This window comes from Planococcus citri, chromosome 1, assembly GCF_950023065.1.
Source record: "Planococcus citri chromosome 1, ihPlaCitr1.1, whole genome shotgun sequence".
Taxonomy (NCBI): Eukaryota; Metazoa; Arthropoda; class Insecta; order Hemiptera; family Pseudococcidae; genus Planococcus; species Planococcus citri.
In genome coordinates, this window is record NC_088677.1 from 36,451,702 (window position 1) to 36,471,251 (window position 19,550).

General features: G+C 34.0%; 2 protein-coding genes across 4 annotated transcripts in view; one reads left to right on the forward strand and one right to left on the reverse strand.

Moving 5' to 3' along the window:
* Nucleotides 1-282: 282 nt before the first annotated feature.
* On the reverse strand, nucleotides 283-9,895 carry LOC135831717 (mucin-17-like). 2 transcript variants are annotated; one of them, XM_065344408.1, is made up of 23 exons: nucleotides 9,654-9,895; nucleotides 9,514-9,575; nucleotides 9,291-9,436; nucleotides 6,425-6,635; nucleotides 6,248-6,345; nucleotides 5,847-5,999; nucleotides 5,468-5,584; nucleotides 5,176-5,248; nucleotides 4,999-5,093; nucleotides 4,674-4,737; nucleotides 4,470-4,594; nucleotides 4,135-4,207; nucleotides 3,959-4,056; nucleotides 3,584-3,694; nucleotides 3,270-3,336; nucleotides 3,102-3,193; nucleotides 2,665-2,743; nucleotides 2,493-2,584; nucleotides 1,571-2,054; nucleotides 1,454-1,484; nucleotides 1,266-1,382; nucleotides 692-797; nucleotides 283-523 (listed from the first exon to the last, which is right to left on the reverse strand). In XM_065344408.1, exons 1-19 carry the CDS (start codon nucleotides 9,753-9,755, stop codon nucleotides 1,918-1,920), a joined length of 1,995 nt encoding a protein of 664 aa, XP_065200480.1. In that variant the 5' UTR covers nucleotides 9,756-9,895; the 3' UTR covers nucleotides 283-523; nucleotides 692-797; nucleotides 1,266-1,382; nucleotides 1,454-1,484; nucleotides 1,571-1,917. The 2 variants fall into 2 exon arrangements, with proteins under 2 accessions (XP_065200480.1, XP_065200479.1); XM_065344407.1 differs by having other exon boundaries at nucleotides 1,454-2,054.
* A 150-nt stretch (nucleotides 9,896-10,045) lies between these two features.
* Nucleotides 10,046-19,550, forward strand: part of LOC135831712 (neurobeachin-like protein 1) — a 134,129-nt gene continuing 124,624 nt past the window's right edge. The window contains exons 1-32 of one of the 2 annotated variants that reach the window (XM_065344400.1): nucleotides 10,046-10,380; nucleotides 10,459-10,665; nucleotides 10,734-10,883; nucleotides 10,971-11,169; nucleotides 11,253-11,341; nucleotides 11,645-11,683; nucleotides 12,215-12,364; nucleotides 12,502-12,738; nucleotides 12,814-12,885; nucleotides 12,980-13,123; nucleotides 13,205-13,314; nucleotides 13,392-13,578; nucleotides 13,665-13,764; nucleotides 13,851-13,998; nucleotides 14,077-14,241; nucleotides 14,317-14,404; nucleotides 14,475-14,787; nucleotides 14,856-15,037; nucleotides 15,310-15,466; nucleotides 15,586-15,716; nucleotides 15,791-15,950; nucleotides 16,022-16,272; nucleotides 16,352-16,510; nucleotides 16,597-16,771; nucleotides 16,915-17,057; nucleotides 17,145-17,654; nucleotides 17,804-17,901; nucleotides 17,979-18,167; nucleotides 18,247-18,373; nucleotides 18,457-18,705; nucleotides 18,940-19,192; nucleotides 19,279-19,466. In XM_065344400.1, coding sequence (XP_065200472.1) covers nucleotides 10,330-10,380; nucleotides 10,459-10,665; nucleotides 10,734-10,883; nucleotides 10,971-11,169; nucleotides 11,253-11,341; nucleotides 11,645-11,683; nucleotides 12,215-12,364; nucleotides 12,502-12,738; nucleotides 12,814-12,885; nucleotides 12,980-13,123; nucleotides 13,205-13,314; nucleotides 13,392-13,578; nucleotides 13,665-13,764; nucleotides 13,851-13,998; nucleotides 14,077-14,241; nucleotides 14,317-14,404; nucleotides 14,475-14,787; nucleotides 14,856-15,037; nucleotides 15,310-15,466; nucleotides 15,586-15,716; nucleotides 15,791-15,950; nucleotides 16,022-16,272; nucleotides 16,352-16,510; nucleotides 16,597-16,771; nucleotides 16,915-17,057; nucleotides 17,145-17,654; nucleotides 17,804-17,901; nucleotides 17,979-18,167; nucleotides 18,247-18,373; nucleotides 18,457-18,705; nucleotides 18,940-19,192; nucleotides 19,279-19,466 — 5,421 coding nt within the window. In that variant the 5' untranslated portion in view covers nucleotides 10,046-10,329. The remainder of the gene's footprint in view (nucleotides 10,381-10,458; nucleotides 10,666-10,733; nucleotides 10,884-10,970; nucleotides 11,170-11,252; nucleotides 11,342-11,644; nucleotides 11,684-12,214; nucleotides 12,365-12,501; nucleotides 12,739-12,813; nucleotides 12,886-12,979; nucleotides 13,124-13,204; nucleotides 13,315-13,391; nucleotides 13,579-13,664; nucleotides 13,765-13,850; nucleotides 13,999-14,076; nucleotides 14,242-14,316; nucleotides 14,405-14,474; nucleotides 14,788-14,855; nucleotides 15,038-15,309; nucleotides 15,467-15,585; nucleotides 15,717-15,790; nucleotides 15,951-16,021; nucleotides 16,273-16,351; nucleotides 16,511-16,596; nucleotides 16,772-16,914; nucleotides 17,058-17,144; nucleotides 17,655-17,803; nucleotides 17,902-17,978; nucleotides 18,168-18,246; nucleotides 18,374-18,456; nucleotides 18,706-18,939; nucleotides 19,193-19,278; nucleotides 19,467-19,550) is intronic. The other variant, XM_065344401.1, reaches the window with a different exon arrangement.

Consider the following 19,550-nt stretch of genomic DNA (forward strand, 5'->3'; position numbering starts at 1 on the left):
CAAACGGTAAATTGTAGATCATGCATAATTATGCCTACAGAGTAGAAATGGCAAATAAATTTGCTTTATAATTTTTTTACTTGTTTACTTCTTTTTTTTAGAAACTATCAATAATGAATATCCTATAGCCTCTACTTCATCTGTTTTTGGTTAGAGTAGAGGTATTTATTTAGCGATGCTTTAGCAATAAACTTGACATAATTATTCCTTATACTTACACGTGTGTTACCTACATGAAGTAGGCATTTAAAGAGGTTGAATAATGTCAAAGAAAACTCAAAATAATGAAGAAAAATTTATAAAAACAATGAGGTCACTACTAATATATCTAATGGACGGAAGTTCTATCAAAAAAGCGTGACTCGATGCCGTTTCGACCAGTTGCGCTATTGGTTACGCTTCTAATGATGACGTTTTTGTGCCAGATTTAAATAACATAATAGTAGTACCTCGCAGATGGAAATTGCCAATTATTCCATTTATTAAAGAATATATCGCAAAATTATAAGCCATTCCTTCGAAACTGAAATAATAAATAGAATGCTAGAAGGCTGAAGCTTATATACAAAGAAAGTAAATGTGAGAAAACTTTGAACTTGGAGTAGGAAATCATCAATCAAAACTATCACCATTAGGTATTAAAATGATGATTTGCAATCGTTAGTGCCATGCATGATGGAATTCGACAAACCTGATAGTTAGAGAATTTCGTGATCGAATGTAAGACATTTTTGGACCATGGGCGCCCTTTTAGGCGTATTTTTGTCAATACTATCAACATCTACTGCCCAATATTTCTGAAACATGGAACATCTTCAATGAATACAGCGCTGATAACATTAGCATCATATTAAATGGCATATTGGAGTTGCCAAGAGGTGCCGGAATCAATTTTTTGAGGCTACCACGCCAACATTGGACTACGCTGATGCTACGTTGCATCTTTTTGGGTGCAAGAAAATTTCAGAACAATTTTGACGATTAGATTAATATTTTCATCATTCATAATTTCGTTCATTAATTTAACTACATCAAGTAGGTATTTATATAGCTTCCTCAATACTCGAGTTTTATGAATGAACAGTCAAAAAGCACTCACTTATCATTGTGCTTATCAGTACACAAACGTTTACATGAATGAAACTAGATGAATACTACTTCAAAGAAACGATCGATCTTAACAGATTTAGGACAGGTTGACACCAGTGACACAGATTAATGTTAGAATCGAACCCGAATTTCCAAATGAATCGTACCATACTAACCTTGAGCTAAAAGTTGAAGATGTTCCATGGAAGTCTGTTTCTCTGGGTACTTCGCGATTCAGAAATGCAAAGGCGAATTCAGGGTATCATAATATCAAAACATTGGCGAAATTACATCTGCGTGAATAAACAGACACACCAATCATCAGAAACAATACTAAGTTTAATCAAAATAGCAAATTCATTACCTTATAGAGTACTCCAGTAGACTATCGTAGTCTATGCAATGGCATCAAATAGAATAAAAACACCTAGTTAATATTTAGTATTATCATATATTTAGAGGAATCGAATGAACAAGTGACCTGTGTAGATCTGCGTACGTATATCAATCAATAAAATATAAACAGAAAACATCACTCACTCATTACAACTCATTCATGAATGAATAATTACGTACTATCGAACTATCAACGTTACTACATTTTCTCCAAACTTCAAAGCGATAGTGCGATAGTAGCGACAGCGATTTCCAATCCGATGCGCGCATAGATAGATAACGTTATTACAAGTAAATTACGAGGTAATTTCAAAATACTTCTTATTTTTAACTTAAATTATTCGACAGGAATGTTTCGCGCTTTTTATAGCTTCGAGTTTGACGTTCAAAATTGTCAAGTCGATCTTCAGCCCCGAGGACACTTGACGATGTTTATTTCTTTTTTCTGTCATTTCTTGGTTTGTTTTGAGTTTTGGTAGCTAAATTCAAGGAATCTTGTTTACGACTGTGGTTGATGCTGATGAGATTCAAGTTTTCACTGCATTTCGCAGACGCGTCTTTATCGGATTCTACAGCAATCAAACGTAAAAAATAAAATAGCAATAAGATTCAAAAATATATCACAAAGTTCATCGAAAAAACTGAATCAAATTTGTTTGAGTACATTCGGTAAATTTGCATGAGCACGGCTTGAAAATTAAAATGTGGCAAAAAAATGAAATAAAAAATAACACAAGAGGGAACAAACAGCAGTTCGCTTAGAAAAATCAAAAATTGAATTATTCGCCAGCCAAAACAACATAACAGCCCGAAGAACCAATGAACCATCACACGGACTCTCAAAGACCAGAGTTTCTTTTAGAACTAGTGTAAGTAGGTCTTTTTTCACTTTGGAAAAACTTATAAGATCAAAGCTAATGACGAAGAGCTGCTCTTCAAAAATCATAGATTTTCGAAAATAAACGTAAAATAAGCATTTACGAAAATATCTACTGGTAAATAATCACCTGAAGTGAAAGTGGAATCTGCTGAAGATGTTTTTTTTGGTATCTTCTTTCGAATTCGCATCGGCCTCAATTCAGATACGTTTTGAGAAATTCTGAAATCAATTTTGAAAATTAATGCAAAATAATATCCCTACCAAATAAATACTCGTAAACTACCGCTAAATTGACATACTTTGAAGAATTCGACAGTTTTGTATCGATTTTGGAACTGAATTTTGCTCGTTTCGCGGACCTAGCGCCATCGGAATCATCTACAAAAATTCAATACAAATTACGTATATGAATGCAGTTGCGAGGAGGTACAAAAAAATCACAGTGTTGGGAAAATCTGAGCTGCGACAACTACCTACATAGAAGCTTTACCAACATAATATCGTTCATACCTATTCATTAAAAGTTATGCAAAATTCAAAAAAAAATCAAGTTATAAAACTTTTAATAACGGTTGTAATAAAAATCGAAATATGATATAAAATGGCACGGGAAAAGCGATTACAGTGTAAAATGTGAAAACTAATTACCGCCTGATAAACACGACAATGAAAAAAAAAAATCAAAAATTGTCTACTAACGTAAGAACATCAAGATATTATACTTGCAAACAATCACCTGAACAAGAACTGTCTTTCTTCGGGGGTATTTTTTTCTGACCAGCTGTAACATTGCGAGTCTGGTTCGCTTCAGATTTCTTTTCGGGTTTTCTGAAACCGATATGAAAAATGAAACATACCGAATGAATGAATACCTACTCAACAATGACCACCATCCTTTCCTTACTTGGGCAAATTTGACACATTCACAGGCGCTTTGGGAACGGATTGGACATCCTTACTATCATCAGATTCTGCAAAAAATTCAATACAATACGATTGTGGGAATAGAGGCAAAACAGTAACATAAATCATAGGGCTGGAATTTGAAGTAGGTACCTATATGAAAACTCATTACCGCTTAATTTCAATTTAGCTAAAATTTAAAAAGACGCTACAAATAAAAACTTGTAGGAAAAAAATATACACCGAAAATTATATTCACTGATATGTAAGGGCAGATTTATCACCAATATCTCTAATTCACTCGCGAATAATTACCTGAGCTTGAATCCGAAGATGATGCCTTCTTGGTTTGAGGCGGGTTTGAACCATTCGTTGATGGTTTAGAAATGGATTTTACTGGTTTTGTGAGCGATATGACATCTTCGTCTATAACAATTAGATAAAATACAATTGCGTGGGTAAGAAGAATATATATGTATAATGAGAGAGGAAACATAAATCATACGACTGGAATTTGAGAAATCTGAAAATTCGTTATTGCTTAATTTCAAATTAGCTGTCATTTGAAAAAGCCCACTAATGAAAATTCGTAGGGGAAAAATATACTAAGATCCCAATTGTTCACTAATGTAAGATAAGAATATATATACATATTTACCATCACTAATCGTAAAACTCACGAATAATTACCTGAACTTGGACTGTCATCCGATGATGTTGGTACCCCTGGTTTCTTGGTAGGTTGAAGCGGCCGAGATGTGTTCGATTCTGATTTTGTTTGGAACTTACTAAAATCAATAAGAATAATAAAACATGAAAAATACTTAAACTTCATCTTAACAATAACCGCTAAATTATCGCCATACTTTCCAGGAGGCGGAACATTCGTAAATGGTTTGTAAATGGATTTTGCTTGTTTTACGAGCGATACATCTTCATCTGCAACAATCCGATACAATACAATTACGAGGGTAATAAAATAATAATATAGTTAGATAGGTATAACGAGGAAGGAAACAAAAATCATAGGGCTAAAATTTGAGTTACATATCTGAAAACTCATTAATACCTACCTAATTTTAAATTAGGTGGCATTTAAAAATGAAGACTAGTAAAAAAAAAAAAAAAAATACACGCAGAATTATTCACTATAATACAAGAATAAATTTAATATGTATCACTATCACTCGGGAATAATTACCTGAACTTGAACTTGAGTCCGATGATGATGCTTTTCTTGTGAGCGATTCGACATTCGGTGCTATTTTTTGCTGACCAGCTGTAACATTGCGAGGCTGGTTCGTTTCAGATTTCTTTTCGGGTATTCTGAAACCGATATGAAAAATGAAACATACCGAATGAATACTCAACTTCATCTAAACAATAACCATCATCCTTTCCTTACTTGGGCGAATAAGACACATTCATAAGCGCTTTGGGAACGGATTGGACTTCATCACTATCAGAGTCTGCAACAATTCAATACAATACGATTGTAGGGGTAATAATAAGAGGCGAAACAGTAACATGAATCATCGGGCTGGAATTTGAAGTAGATACCTATATAAAAACTCATTGCCGCTTAATTTCAATTTAGCTGAACTTTAAAAAGACGCTACTAATGAAAACTTGTAGGAAAAAAAATTATACCGAGAATTATATTCACTGGTATGCAAGGACAAATTCATCATTCAATATCATTTAATTCACTCATTGCGAATAATTATTACCTGAGCTTGAAGTTTCCTCCTCCGAAGATAATGATTGCGCACTAGCAGTTAGAGGCAGGATAGGTGTATTCATTTTCGATACCGTTTGGGTCTTTCTAAAATCAATATACATATACAAAGAAACATGAATACGTACTCAACTTCATCTCAACAATAACCGCTAAGATATCACCATACTTCTCAAAACTTGGCCCATTTTTTGACGGTTTGGAAATGGATTTTTCCTGTTTTGTGAGCGATACATCTTCATCTGCAAAAATTGGATACAATACAACCACGAGGTTAATATACTTAAGTAGGTATAACGAGGAAGGGAACATGAATCATAAGTAAGACTAAAATTTGAGATACATATCTGAAAACTCATTACTACCTACTTTTAAATTAGGTAACGTTTAAAAATGAAGACTAGTAAAAAAAAAATACACCCCGAATTATTCACTAATATCTACAAGAGTAAATTTATTACCACTATCACTCTCGCCAGAACTTTCTTCCGATGATGATGTTACCACTGATACGTTCTTATTCATTGATGGTTTAGAAATGGATTTTGCTGGTTTCGTGAGCGATGCGACATCTACGTCTGTAACAAATGGATAAAATACAATTGCGTGGGTAAGGTAAGAATACATAAGTATAATGAGAGAGGAAACATAAATCATACGACTGGAATTTGAGAAATCTGAAAATTCGTTACTGCTTAATTTCAAATTAGCTGTCGTTTGAAGAAGCCTATCTACTAATGAAAACTCGTAGGGGAAAAATATACTGAGGTCCCAATTGTTCACAAATGTAAGATAAGAATATATTTACCATCACTAATTGTAAAACTTGCGATTAATTACCTGAACTTGAACATTCTTCTGATGATGATGGTACCACTGCTTTCTTGGTAGGTTGAGGCGGTCGTGACGGGTTCGATTCTGATTTGCCATACTTTCCAGTAGGTGGAACATTCTTTAATGGTTTGGAAATGGATTTTGCTTGTTTTGCGAACGCTACAACATCGGAATTCACAACAATTAATTATGTATCTACTATAAAATTACGAAGGGAATTTAATAATAAAGTTTGGGATCTAAAAACTTGAATGGGACTTTATTCAGTGTTTTTCTAAAATGTATTAGCAACTAAAATTTGACGAGGAGAAAATACAGCACAAATAATTCATGAGTACATATGATTATAGAGTACATTCATTAATCATTATAAATACCTATCATCTAATACAATCAAGAATAATCACCTGAAGTGGAAGTTTTCTTTGTGGTTCCCTTCGATATTGGTTGTGCTACAGTCGTATAAGATGGAGGTAGGTGCATTTCCAATATTTCTTGCAACGTTCTAAAGTAATATAAATAATGAAACTACGAAACTGGCGGAACACTCGGATTTGACGATATAACCACCCTCCTTTCCTTACTTTTCTGGTAGGAGTTTGAAATCTGACGGTATCGTGGAAAGTGTGATCGTCGGTAATAGGAGTTTCGGATTGGATGACGCCGGAATCGTGGAGACTTCCGACAGTGGTTTCAGATTAGATGACGCTGGAACCGTGGAGACCTTTGACAGCGGTTTCAGATTGGATGACGCCGTTGTTGCGGAGACCTTCGAGAGGGGTCTCACCGCGGGACCTGAATAACAATAGAATATAATATGTACTTACCTATTTAACACAATAACGACTATTATGAGTGTAAAAACATAGAAGAAAATGAGAATCACAGAGTTGGAGTCAGAGATGTTGCGATTCTCAGGCTAAAAGAATCGCGGTTCTCAAATTGCGATTCTATGATTTTTGTAATAGAATCGTTTGTTTGCGGTTCTTTATGCATAGGAACCGCGGTTCTACTCTCGGTTCTCATTTGCGGTTCCCATTTTTTTTTAAATTTTGAAATCAGACCAATATTGAGCAAAGCAACGAAAAAAAATTCACTTTACTTTTTAGTTTTAAACCTACACTACTTGTAGTCCGGCATATGACAATAGGAGTAATTGCACCCCCCCCCCCCCCGCCGATCCTCCGCGACAACTTTTTTCTTAAAGAGGACATCTTAATCCTAATTCCTAAGGAACATTTTAAAGCAAACTTGCAAAAAAAAAAGTTGGTCTTACTTACAAAATAACGGCCATTTTGATTGACAGGTCAGCCGAAATCGCAGATTTTGCGTTTTAACATAGGACTTGCAATAACTTTTTCAAACTTTATAAGGGTAGATCGAAAGATCATGAAAAAATTTATCACTTATCAAAATTTCAAGTGCTAAAGTGGGTTTTTCGATTTTTGGTGAATTTTTGAAAATCGAATTTAGACCAAAAATGAGGGAAAAAATCAAAATTTTACCAAATTGACAAAGAAAGCTGAAATTTGGGATATACCCTATTTTTGACATGCCAAATCGATTGGAAACGGTTTCAACACATTTTGAGCAGTTCTGGAGCCTCCAGCAGATTTTTGAAACTCGATATTCTCACAAAATTCCATCAAATTGGAGTTGTAAAGCTAAAATGTATTCTAAAAACTAATTTCAATACGCTACGAAGTACTGCAGGTGAATTTCAAGTCATTTTAGAGCCTCCAACGCATTTTTTGAAAATTATTGGAGCTTCCAGTAGATTTTTGAAACTTGAAATTTCCCCAAAATTCCATCAAACCAAGATGGACAGTCGAAATTCATTCTACAAACTGATTTCAATACGCTACAAAGTTGACTGATAGTGAATTTCAAGTCGTTTTGGAGCCTTCAGCAACTCTTTGAAAGGTTGTATGTTTTTTTTTGGAAAATTGAAATTTCCTAAAAGTAGCTCAGAGGGTGTTAAAATTGGAGTGTAGAGTAAATTTCAGCTTTCCTTCTCCATTTGATGAAATTTTGTGAAAATTTAAAGTTTCAAAAATCTGCTGGAGGCTCCAGTAATTTTCAAAAAAAGTCGCTGGAGGGCCTAAAATTACTTGAACACACCTGAAGTCGTCTTCAGAGGGTGTTAAAATAGGAGTGTACAGTAAATTTCAGCTTTCCATCTCCATTTGATGAAATTTTGTGAAAATTTAAAGTTTGAAAAATCTGCTGGAGGTTTCAGGAATTTTCAAAAAGTCGCTGGAGGCTCCAAAACGACTTGAAATTCACCTGCAGTACTTTGTAGCGTATTGAAATTAGTTTTTGGAATACATTTTAGCTTTACAACTCCAATTTGATGGAATTTTGTGAGAATTTCGAGCTTCGAAAATCTGCTGGAGGCTCCAGAACTGCTCAAAACGTGTTGAAACCGTTTCCAATCGATTTGGCATGTCAAAAATAGGGTATATCCCAAATTTCAGCTTTCTTGGTCAATTTGGTAAAATTTTGATTTTTTCCCTCATTTTTGGCCTAAAAATTTGATTTTCAAAAATTCACCAAAAATCAAAAAACGATCTTTAGCGCTTGAAATTTTGACAGGTGATAAATTTTTGCATGATCTTTCGATCTACTTTTATAAGGCTTGAAAAAGTTCGTGCAAGTCCTTTGTTGAAACGCAAAATCTGCGATTTCGGCTGACCTGTCGATCAAAATGGTCGCCATTTTGTAAGTAAGGCCAACTTTTTTTTGGCAAGTTTGCTTTAAAATGTTCCTTGGGATGTCCCCTGTAAGAAAAAACTAAAAAGTTGTCCCGGAGGATCAGCAGGGGGAGTGCAATTACTCCTATTGTCATATGTCAGACTATTAGGGGAAAAATTGAAGAAGTCAACTGTGAAATTTCACATTTATTTGGCAAAATCTTGAAAATTTGGGAGCCGCAAATGCAGAGAACCGCAAAATTGTGTTTTGCGATTCTCGTAGTGAGAGAATCGCGAAAGAGCCGCGGCTCGGAACCGCGGCTCCGCGGTTCTATTAGCGATTCTTTACGCGATTCGAATCGCAACAACCCTGGTTGGAGTTCAAGAGGAGTAATTGAAACTTGATAGGTAGGTACATCTAGCAACCCCATTAAAATCTCAATCAATTCAGCATAATTAACTGATTAGCAACTACGACACACAAATACATACTTCATCATTACAGCTAAAACCAATAGTACGCGTCAACTATAACAATTACTTTCCACACATGAAATTTCAAGTATGCAATTATCTACTTCAAAAAAATATACAAGTTTTTTTCACTCTGGAAATTGATATTAAAAATGCAAAACAACCTTTGAAAGCTGCTCTTTCAACGTATCAAGTATGATTTTAAAACTCGCAAGATCCAAGTTTTCTAGAAGCTTGTATAAACCTGACAATATTTATCTACATAATATACGTAGTAACTCACTTGAACCACGGTGGCTTGCACCGTCCGATGATGAGGATTTGTCGTCCGACTCAGATCTAGAGAAAATGGAATTGCTGGGTCTCACCGGCGATGGCGAGACTTTCGCTGATTGTTTTTTTGGTAATTTCACGTGTTTTCGACGCTTACTGAAATCAATTTAATGAATGAAACATACACTTGATACCGAACACTCAACTTTGTTCGGACAAAATCTAATACTCACTCTATTTTCTGATAATACGATACCATCTCTTTCAAACTCGGTAATCCTTTCGGGAGAGGTTTCTATATGAAATAAAATATGTGTCAAATTGAATGTAGAAAACTAGAAATTACGAAAAGAATCAAAAACATGTGACTTACTGCAGAAAATTTCTCCTGGAAAGTTGATGCTAACGCCGTATCTTTTTTCAGCAAATAATCATACACGAGAGACACAACATATTCTTCGTTTTGTAGAGCCATTGCTGAAGATACACATGAAAAATGATCGAATCGAATTCGCTTCAATTTCAATTAAGCACACGTGCAGAGCAGATTTCACCTAAATCTAGAATCAAGTGTCATAATCATGAAGAAGTTGGAATGGACATGTGTGATGTGATGTGAATGTGAAACACACTACAATGCTGTATGGCGTATGGAGCGTGTGGATGGGTTATTTTTAACATGACGTCATCTTGTACAACATGACGTATAAAATAGGTACAAGCGTGCAAACCTACCTATCGCGATGTTTACATTAGGATTCCCGCTTTATCAGTAAAATATTTCAGTTCGTAATCATTTTAATTACGCTTATTAAAAAACTAAGCGAACTGGATCATATTTTTTCGGTAATTTCGTAAATATTTCGATGTGCATAGTACTTAGTATCTGATTCAAATAAAAGCTCGCTGAACAACATTGTAAAAATGTAGTCTATCGGTGCGAGCAAGTTCTCTCAATTCATCAACGAAATTGAGACTTCGATCTCAATTCGACAAAAGGAATATTAACTGAAGCGTTATTATCGGAATGAGTAATTTCCTCACTAAAAATGGAATCGAAGAAAGATATATATTCTTTTTGGATTCATTACACCACCAAGGTATGTATATTATGATACTACGAAACAGGGACTTTGTTGTTTCATGTCAAACCAATTAATTCTTCTGTTGTTGTTCAGAATGAGGAAGTATATTTTAGAAAATTTATTTCCGGTCTTGTTTCCATATGGGAGAAACAATTGAATTTGAATTGGTCCGGCGATGAAACGTTACCAGTTCCTGATTCCATCAAACCCGATCAAGGCCCTCATCTCTCTAGGCTACCTGAAGAACTATTACCAGCAATTGGAAAATTTTTGTATATCACCAAGGATAAGACAGAAAAAGTAATGAAAATTTGATTCATTCTTTATTATTGTATGTTCTATAATTTGTTCATTTGACTATCGTGCAGGAAGACCTAACATCGGAAGAATTGAAAGAAGCTGGCTTATTGGTCAGGACTCTGATATTGATCAGTCGAAATTTTGGTAATGTTTCATCGGTAGCATCTAGCGATTATGTGCATCTGATTATTAGTATTGCGTCTAATATAATGTCGAAGGTAACAAATTTGAAAATCTTCGTCTATTTTGTTTTTATTGGTTTTTAACGATATACATTTGTACGTATCTTCTTGTCGATGGCGTAGATCGCGAAAGAGGATATGAAAGAAACAAACGATGGGATTGAATTCTGTATTCAGTGTTGTCATTTGCTCGAATGTCTTTATGATCCTTATTTCATGTGGCGTTATTTCAAAAGGACAAGTACTTTAACATCAAACACCCAGTTATACAAATCTTCATCTGCAGCTTTCCTTCATATAGAAGTCGTACCGTTTATATTTGGTAAACAAATAATACCTACCGATCGCTGTCTAGTCTTACTTGTTTTTAATGTATGTATACACTTGATGAATTTAATTTTTCAGAATATTTCGAACAAAAGATTAGCAAAAGTATTCCGGTACTTTCATTTGAATTGCTCAATGTTCTTGGTGCCGTCGTATCTGGATCGCAGGTGAGAATGAGATTAATTTCCATTAAACCCGATTGCTTGTTGGAATTAAATGTACTTAGTGTACTTACCTATATTAATTAAAATACGAGGAAAATTGGGGAATTATTCGAGTCACTGCTTCGGAAGTATTTTATATATTAAACTTTTGTATCAAACGTAACAAAAACTTGACTAAAATTGAATTAAATTTGATCTTAAATACTTTAGAAGCCTATTTACGCGATGCTTTCCCAATATTATGTAATTGAACATCATTTTGTAGAACTTACTTGATCGATGAACACGTATAAAATAATTTTTCAGGATATTATTATAACAGATGAAAATAATTTAGAGATTATGGTGAGTGGGTATTTTTATAATTGCTGATTTCATTGCATGTATTTTCCATTTGTAAGCTTTTGGCTATTTTTTTGTCAGTTTGAATATCAGAAATAAACCGCCTATATAATATTTCATTTTCAAAAGGCTTCCTAACGAATGCATGATGGTTGATACATACTTACATTTGAGTATCCGTTTATTCTGTCGTAATATTGTAACATTTTTTGATTTGTTTTGCCCCAGACGAGGTAAATTATTCAATGATAATAATTCATAGATGTTTAGAATGATTAGCATCATTTACAACCATTTTTATGTTTCATGTTTTGTAAGTTTTTTGAAAAATATTTCATTCGCTTTAGTTTGTTTAATGGCTTTGAAATTTGAAGCAATGGAATGGAAACTAGACAGCAATGTAAATGCGTTTATAACGTTTCATTTATTTCGTACGCTGATTGATTAGATAGGAATTCTATTATTTAAGCAAAAATTATTTCTTAAACATGTTGATTTTACTTGCTGAACTAACTTTTCGGGATTTAATTTCAGTGTAACGCGTTGACGGGTGTATGTCCTGCTACGGCCAGTCTTTTGGTGACAATCATTTCAGATTATAGTGCTGCGACAAGTGTTCAAATAATTGCGATCAAGTGTTTCATCATCATGATGCATACTCTTCTATCTATCGAACCGCATCAGGTAATAATTTATTTTTTTATTGGCACAATACGTTTAAACAGCTTAGCAATATTCATTATTTTACTTTGATGGTTTATGGTTTGCCTTTATTTTTATATTTTGTGGAGTACTTACCTACTTTTTTTTACACTTTACAGAGACAAATCGAGATCAGTACGCTTTTGGAGCAATATCGTGGATGTATCTCGAATGTTGTGAAAAATGTTAATAATGAACTAGACGAAGAGAAGCGAATCTGCCTACTTTGTGTGATGATCGAAATGCTATCCACTTTGATCGATTTATCGGATGGAGACGGCGGAAAATTAGTTCGTTGCATCATGGTTCAAAATTTCGTATTAGAAAGCGTTCTCGATGCTCTAGAAAAAGTTGAGGTAAGTTTTCATTCATTGATAATTTGGTACCACTTTTTGAAGTGCAGTTACATACTAATTTTCGATTTTACGCAGGTTGACAACAAATTGACTATATCTTGCATTAAGACGTTGGCAAATATCATCAAGGATGAAAGTTTTTCCAAGGTAATTTATTTGCCTGTAGGGTGTAATTATTAGGAAGTATACTGAATTGTGGATTATCGTAGGACCTTTATCAATTTTCGTGTTCAAATTTCAGGAACGTATGATTAAAATAAACGGATACAGTCGAATTTTTAGGAAAATCAAATTGATCGAAAATTTAGATTGTAGTTTGCTAACGGTATTGGTAGAAATGGCCATCGAAGAGAAATATGAAGTCAGCCAATTTTACGAACTAAAGGTACAAAATCTTTTGCAATTGGTTAAAATTATCGATAGAATGTACTCAACTTATTATCTAAATGCTCTGTGATTCTTCCAGAATTCAAAGTTGATCGTTCCCCTATTACAATTACTTCCATCTCTAGAAGCACGAAATCAAGAATGGTTGACTTCTGTTATTTTTTCAATTTGCTCTTGCAATCTGCAATGGTAAGTTTTATTATTTATTTTAATCGATAATCTTTGTATAGTAAAACAGAATTTATTAAATTTTTGGTGTTTTGCAGTAAATGGAAAGCGATTACTTGTGGTTCAATTAAGGTTGCTTGCGAAGTTCTGCAGAAATACAATACATTAACTTCAAGCTCCATAAGCCTTTTAATCAATTTAATTGAGAATTTAGCTTCGATTTCAATTAGCACCCTAGAGCTTAAAAATATTTTTAATTTGTTTCTAGTCAATGATAATAAATTGGTAAGCTGAAAAAAGCGACGCTCATTTTAAGTCTTGAAAACTGGATCGTCAGCTTACTTATGTTATGTCATTGTTTCTGTTCACAGTGTCCATATTATTTAGCAATATTACAAATGATTTCAAATATTACCAGAACAAATAGTTTCATCAACTGTAGGAGTTATTTTGACGTGCAATGTATTTCCGGTAGGTATTATTTTTGGATTTCCATCCTTTCGTTAGATAAGATGGATAATTTATGTTGTTATTTTTGTATTAATTTTGATTTTCAGACGGTATTAATATTCCTGAAATTAAAAAATGGCCCGGTTCAATATTCGGATTCTCGTTTCATTGTTGGTTTTCCTTAAATAAGATAAATAGCGGAGAAGAACCGGCGGTTGTCTGTGGAACGTCGTCTTTTCGCCGTCAATTATTCACGTATGAAAATTGAAATTCCAACACTGATGGTATTTCAAAAATGGAATCGAAAATTAAAATTTTTTATTTTCGATTTAGTTTACTGTCCGCTAACAAGCAGGGAATTGAAATTCATGTGAATGCGGAGAATATTTTAATTATAATCATAAACACCAAAAAGGAATTCATTGCGATTTCTCTATTCGATTTTACCTTCGAAGAAAATAGGTGGTATTGTTTGGACGTTACTTATGTACCAGCGAAGTAAGTATATTAAATTCATGTGTTCATATTTAAATATCTCAACTCGACGATAAATGAGAAATATGATTTTTTTAGGAGACCGTTTGCTCAAAATCAAATAGTTATTTTTATCGATGGAATTCAACAATTAGTTGCCACTGCCAAATTTGCTCACATTACCGAAGTTAGTAAACCATATAAAAATGACGCTTCAAGTTTGGCAACAATTTACTTGACGATTGCATTATTTTCAGGCTTTTACTTGGTGCCGAATTGCAGCTCCAATAGATGACGCGTCTTTGGAAAGCGATCTTTCGAATAGTTCAGATCAGGGTGGTCACGATCACGAACGTAGTATTATACCGTCCTTCATTACACAAGTTCCAAATTATATCACATTCCCTCTGCGATCATCTTCTACAATAAATCCATACGTAAAGAGTTTTCCGGTCGGTATGCAGAGTACGATTTTTGGACCTGCGGTGGCTCTGTGTGGTCAAATCGGTAGTGTTTGTCTGTTTCAAGAGCCGTTGACAGCTCAACAGATCAAATTACTTTACGAAGCTGGTTTGTATTCTTTATACCATGATTAAGATCAAATTATTTTACTAGTGTTAATTATTTTTCATTTTTAGGGATTAACAGCGATGTACTGTTTAATATCGAAGAAAACGTCGAATTTGTTAATTTTCATTCCAAATTAGTGTTTTCATTTTCTTCTTCTGCCTGCGCATTCGACCATGCTGTGGATCTATGTTCCAAGCATAAACTAGATGGCAGAACAACAGCCACTATATGTGTGATTCATTCGTTGAAAGTGAGTAGATCTTGACAAATTCATTGCAATACGACTGAAAATATAACAGTTCGTGGGTAAGGTACATTAAAAAAAAAAAAATTAAGAAGTATATTGGTTTACGAATTTTTGAGAAAGTAAATGTGCAATAGTTCAAATTTACGTTCATTTTTTGTTTTCATTCGCTGATAAGATATGCGTTAACATTTCAAAGTCAACGGTCGAGTATTTTTCAAGTTACCAATATTTCTACGTAAATTAATGATTAAAAAACTTTTTTTTTCTTTTCGTAGGAAAGTGTAAATAGTATTGGAGGAGTAAACGTTTTTCTTCCATTTTTCGAAACAGACAACTATACGATAATCGATAACTCTGCTGGACAATCTGTTTCACTAGAAGACTTCAGCGATATGTCTGATTTTGCTATTTCTAATTTTAGAAATGTTTCAGGTAAAGATGCCTCGAATTCAAAAATTGAATTGAAGTTGAAGGAAATAAACCTCTTTATTTATGTACCCATTTTTTTGTATGCTCAAAAAATAGTTTCTGATAAAATGTTTCATTTTCAGAGGTGCAATTGGAAGATAATCCTGTAGCTGTGGTTGTGATTATTATCAAAAATTTACTAAAAGATCTCGTCAATCAAGAATATTTTCTCAAAAGACACGGGTTCGCTATGCTGGGAAAATTATTAGCCGAAGTAAATGCTCACAACTCGAAGAACTTTTTGAATATAAAAATCATGTCAACTTGATAAATTTATTTCGTTCGCAGGTGTCCGTGAATTTAATGGATGTTCCTGTGCTGGTGTCTGTTTGTATGTTGTCGGAGGCTGTGAGCCATTGTAAAAATATGCTACTGCAACGGACGTACTATCAAAATGTTCTGTTTAATTTTGATATTTGGTCAAAATGTGACTTGGAAGTACAACATGGTATGAATTAGAGAAAAATTAAGATGCATTCGATTTAAATCGATCAACTTATTCACTGTTTTTTGTTTCAGGACATGTGCAATATTTATATTCTTTCATTAAAAAGGATAAAAAGTTTTTCAAAAAACGGTTCGGTGTGCAATTTTTCTTAGACGTAATTCGAATGCATCTATCTAATATCGATACGATGAATTTCGACGCTGCCAAAGCTGTTCGTGTCACCATTTTCGGTATTATCAATTTTTACATTCAAAAAGAAATCAATGTGCAGGAATTACATGCCATAGTCGGTTACATTGTGGCTTGTGGCAATGACGTACAGGTATATAAATTTGAAAATGCATCTTTCAGGGGTTTAAATTACGAATTTCTGACAAAATTATATTTTTTGTTGTATTTAGATAATTGAAGCGCTAGAAATGTTGATCAACCACTTGACTAACAAAATGTGCACCGATCAGCTCTACTTGTTGCTGTACGAGCAGCATTGCGCTGATTTATTTTATTCTTTTTTGGTAGAATCGTGTTATGGAGAAAATTTGAAAAAGACTGTGTTGAGGGTAAGAATTTTATTTGTCTGTAACCGGAGGTGAAATTAGATGGTATCTTGTTGTATATGTACTACTTTTTAAATTTAAATTTTTAGCTCTTTTCTGTTCTCTTACGTACCGACCGAGTTTATGAACGGAGTAAACTGAGATTGCAGTTGCAAGATTATACACCGATGGGATTATACCCTGGATTGGTGGCTTCGTTTCCTGCGGACGAAAATATATCTATGGAAACAGCATTACTGCTCTTGGATCAAATTTTGATGTCAGGTAACAGAATATGAAATTTATCCACAACGAACACGACTAACTTTAGTCACATCATCATGATTTGTGTTCAGAAAAATCCGGAACATATTTTATTACAGTTTTTTATTCGTAACATTAATGTGTCTGTTTTTTTTTTTTTTCAGAAACTAGCGGCGGTTTTACTGGAGCTTTAGTTCTACTTTGTCGTCTATCATCAGCTAGCTTGGATGTCAAGTTGGAAGCAGCTAGAAAAATATTAGCTGTTGTATTTATGAAACCCAGTGCTCCTGTTATGTTTGCTAAACAGGTATTTTATGGCAGAAAATCATTTATCATTTCATTTATCAACACGAGAAACTCGGAAATTTAATTTTTATTTTCTCAACTATTTCAGATCGGATGGCAAGATTCCATAACTCGGTTACTCATTCATCATCCCATAAAACAGAATCCCACTAATCCATCTGAAACGACGGAATCAGAAAAACTTTCTGTTTCAAAGGATAAGAAACCCAGTGATAAGAATTACCCTTCGATAATAAAAGATGTGACGTCTTTCTTAGTCGACGAAATAAAAAATTCACCTCTAGACGGCACCGAAAGTGTAAGTTCGTTGGTATCCGATAATATCCAGTTTGCGGCTTCAAACATCAGTTCAGCAGCCGAAAATGTGTCTTCAATGGTAGCAGAAAATATACACTTTGCTGCCAGCAATTTAACCTCGGCAGCAGAAAATGTATCTTTGTTGGTCACCGAAAATATTCAATTCGCTGCGGATAGTTTGACGTCTGTGGCAGAAAATGTTACGTCGGCGGTCACCGGCAACATTAATTTCGCAGCTGAAAATATTTCTTCGGTTGTAGGCTCAGCGTATTCGTTGATAACGCAGAAAACGCCATCTTTTGTAAGTGCATTATGGTACCTATATTACATGACATTGATAAAACTCGTGTTAACATAATTATAATTAATGAATTAACGGTAATTTTATTTCTCACGATTGCTCATTCATCCCGTTTAATTGCAATGTTTTTTCTTACCTTGATTATATAGGAGAGGAATGAAAATTCGCATGTAAACGAATCAAAAGCACCCGTTCAGAATGAAGATTTTACACTTATTAATTTCGATGATTTGAGCCTCAGTCATCGGTAATTACTGTTTCACTTTTAATGCATATCGTATCAAAGTTAGTTTTGATATTAATTCTCTGTAATATTTCTTCTAGCTCATTTTCTAATGGAAGTATCGATGAGATTAGCGGCAGTAACCGTTCTCATAGCAGTCACAGCAAATACAGCCCATCCCATAGCACGTCCAAGGATTCAATTAGTGTAACGTCAATGCAAAGTGGATCAAACGATTCCGATTTATTTGACGATAACGAAGAAGAAAGAGTCATTTTTGACATGTTGGAGTACGTTTTGCTATTTTATATTCTTATTTTACTTAACGACGAAAAAAAATTTCGATTTTATTTTAAAATTCTGTATTAGACAATGGAGAAATTTAGAAAGTGAAAAAGAAGAGGATAAAGAGCAAGAATTATGCAACGCAATTATAAATATATTATTTACCATCATGTGGAAAGGTTACGATGCGCATCAGAAATTAGTCTGGAAGGTTAATAAAGAATTCATTATATTACGCGTGAACCTGTACCTACTCAGAGCATAGATGATCTTGACCATGAAATTTGTTTTCAGGAACGAGGACAAGTTATGGCATGCATCAATATGATCGGTTTAAATAACGCGTTATACTGTTCGCATTTGGAATTGAAATTAAGATTGCTCGAATTAATGTTACAAGCAGCCATGGTCGACTTGATCGATAACGCTCATGTCATCGAGTTATCCACTAGAACCGAAAACGCTAATCAATTATTACGTTGGGTGTACGATTTATTCGTCGCTGATCCCAGTCGCAACGATTCGAAAAATATCTCCATTAAAGTAAATAATCTCTCACCTGTTGCTTTACATGATTATAAAATCTCGCCAATAGTGTTATATAATTTAGGAAACCGGATGGGAAGTTTTGGCAGGAAATACCTTTTTAATTAATGCTTTCCTAAGTTTACCCGAAAGTACTTATCCGTACATCATTATTGTTATTTTAAACCTAGTTATTAGACGTATCAAGTGTTTTATAATTCTCTCACGACGTTTGGAAAAAAAATGTTACAGTTACTAGATGGAGTGATTGGTCTTCTCGACGTTCTTTTAATTTTCCGAGAAAATCCTATCGAAGAGACGCCGGAGCTAGTGAAAGCTTCGTTTGCCATTTTACTGAAGAGTGCAGCTAATAAAAATACTGAATTGTGTGCCATAGCAACTGCCAAATTGCATACAATCATTCAAACTCGTAAAATTTCGGTTATCGAAGAAGAATGCTATATTCTTTACCTTTTGAACGAAATTATCGTTAAGGATGTTCAAGGTACGTACTACGTAGGTTAAATGTATAATTTACCACCACTGTCTCGCTAGCTGCTAAACTAAATAATAAAAAAAAAATTATTGCAGAAGCAAATATGGAACATTATTCGTTCATGGCACCGGTGATAAAAACCCTGCTCGGAAAAGTGTCAGATTTATTGCCTGTAAATGAATTTTTATCGGATTTGAATTTTACTAATCCCGGATCTGGATTTTTCGAAAAATTTCAGAAGTTTTGCGTGGAGAAGAAATGGAGTGAATTTTTAGAAAAAGAGGTAAGTTTTTATCGGGATTTTTTAAAAGATTAAATATGTACTTAGGTATTGTATTGAGTCACTTGTGGCGATTCAATATTTTAA

What these genes read in the sequence shown, in the direction of transcription:
- LOC135831717 (XM_065344408.1), bottom strand. Translation starts at nt 9,755, where the DNA reads ATGGCTCTACAAAACGAAGAATATGTTGTGTCTCTCGTGTATGATTAT. An exon ending in AATGTTCCGCCTCCTGGAAA is followed by an intron (nt 4,057 to 4,134) that starts GTATGGCGATAA and finishes TATTGATTTTAG; the next exon opens with TAAGTTCCAAACAAAATCAG. An exon ending in GAAAGACAGTTCTTGTTCAG is followed by an intron (nt 2,744 to 3,101) that starts GTGATTGTTTGC and finishes GAATTTTTGTAG; the next exon opens with ATGATTCCGATGGCGCTAGG.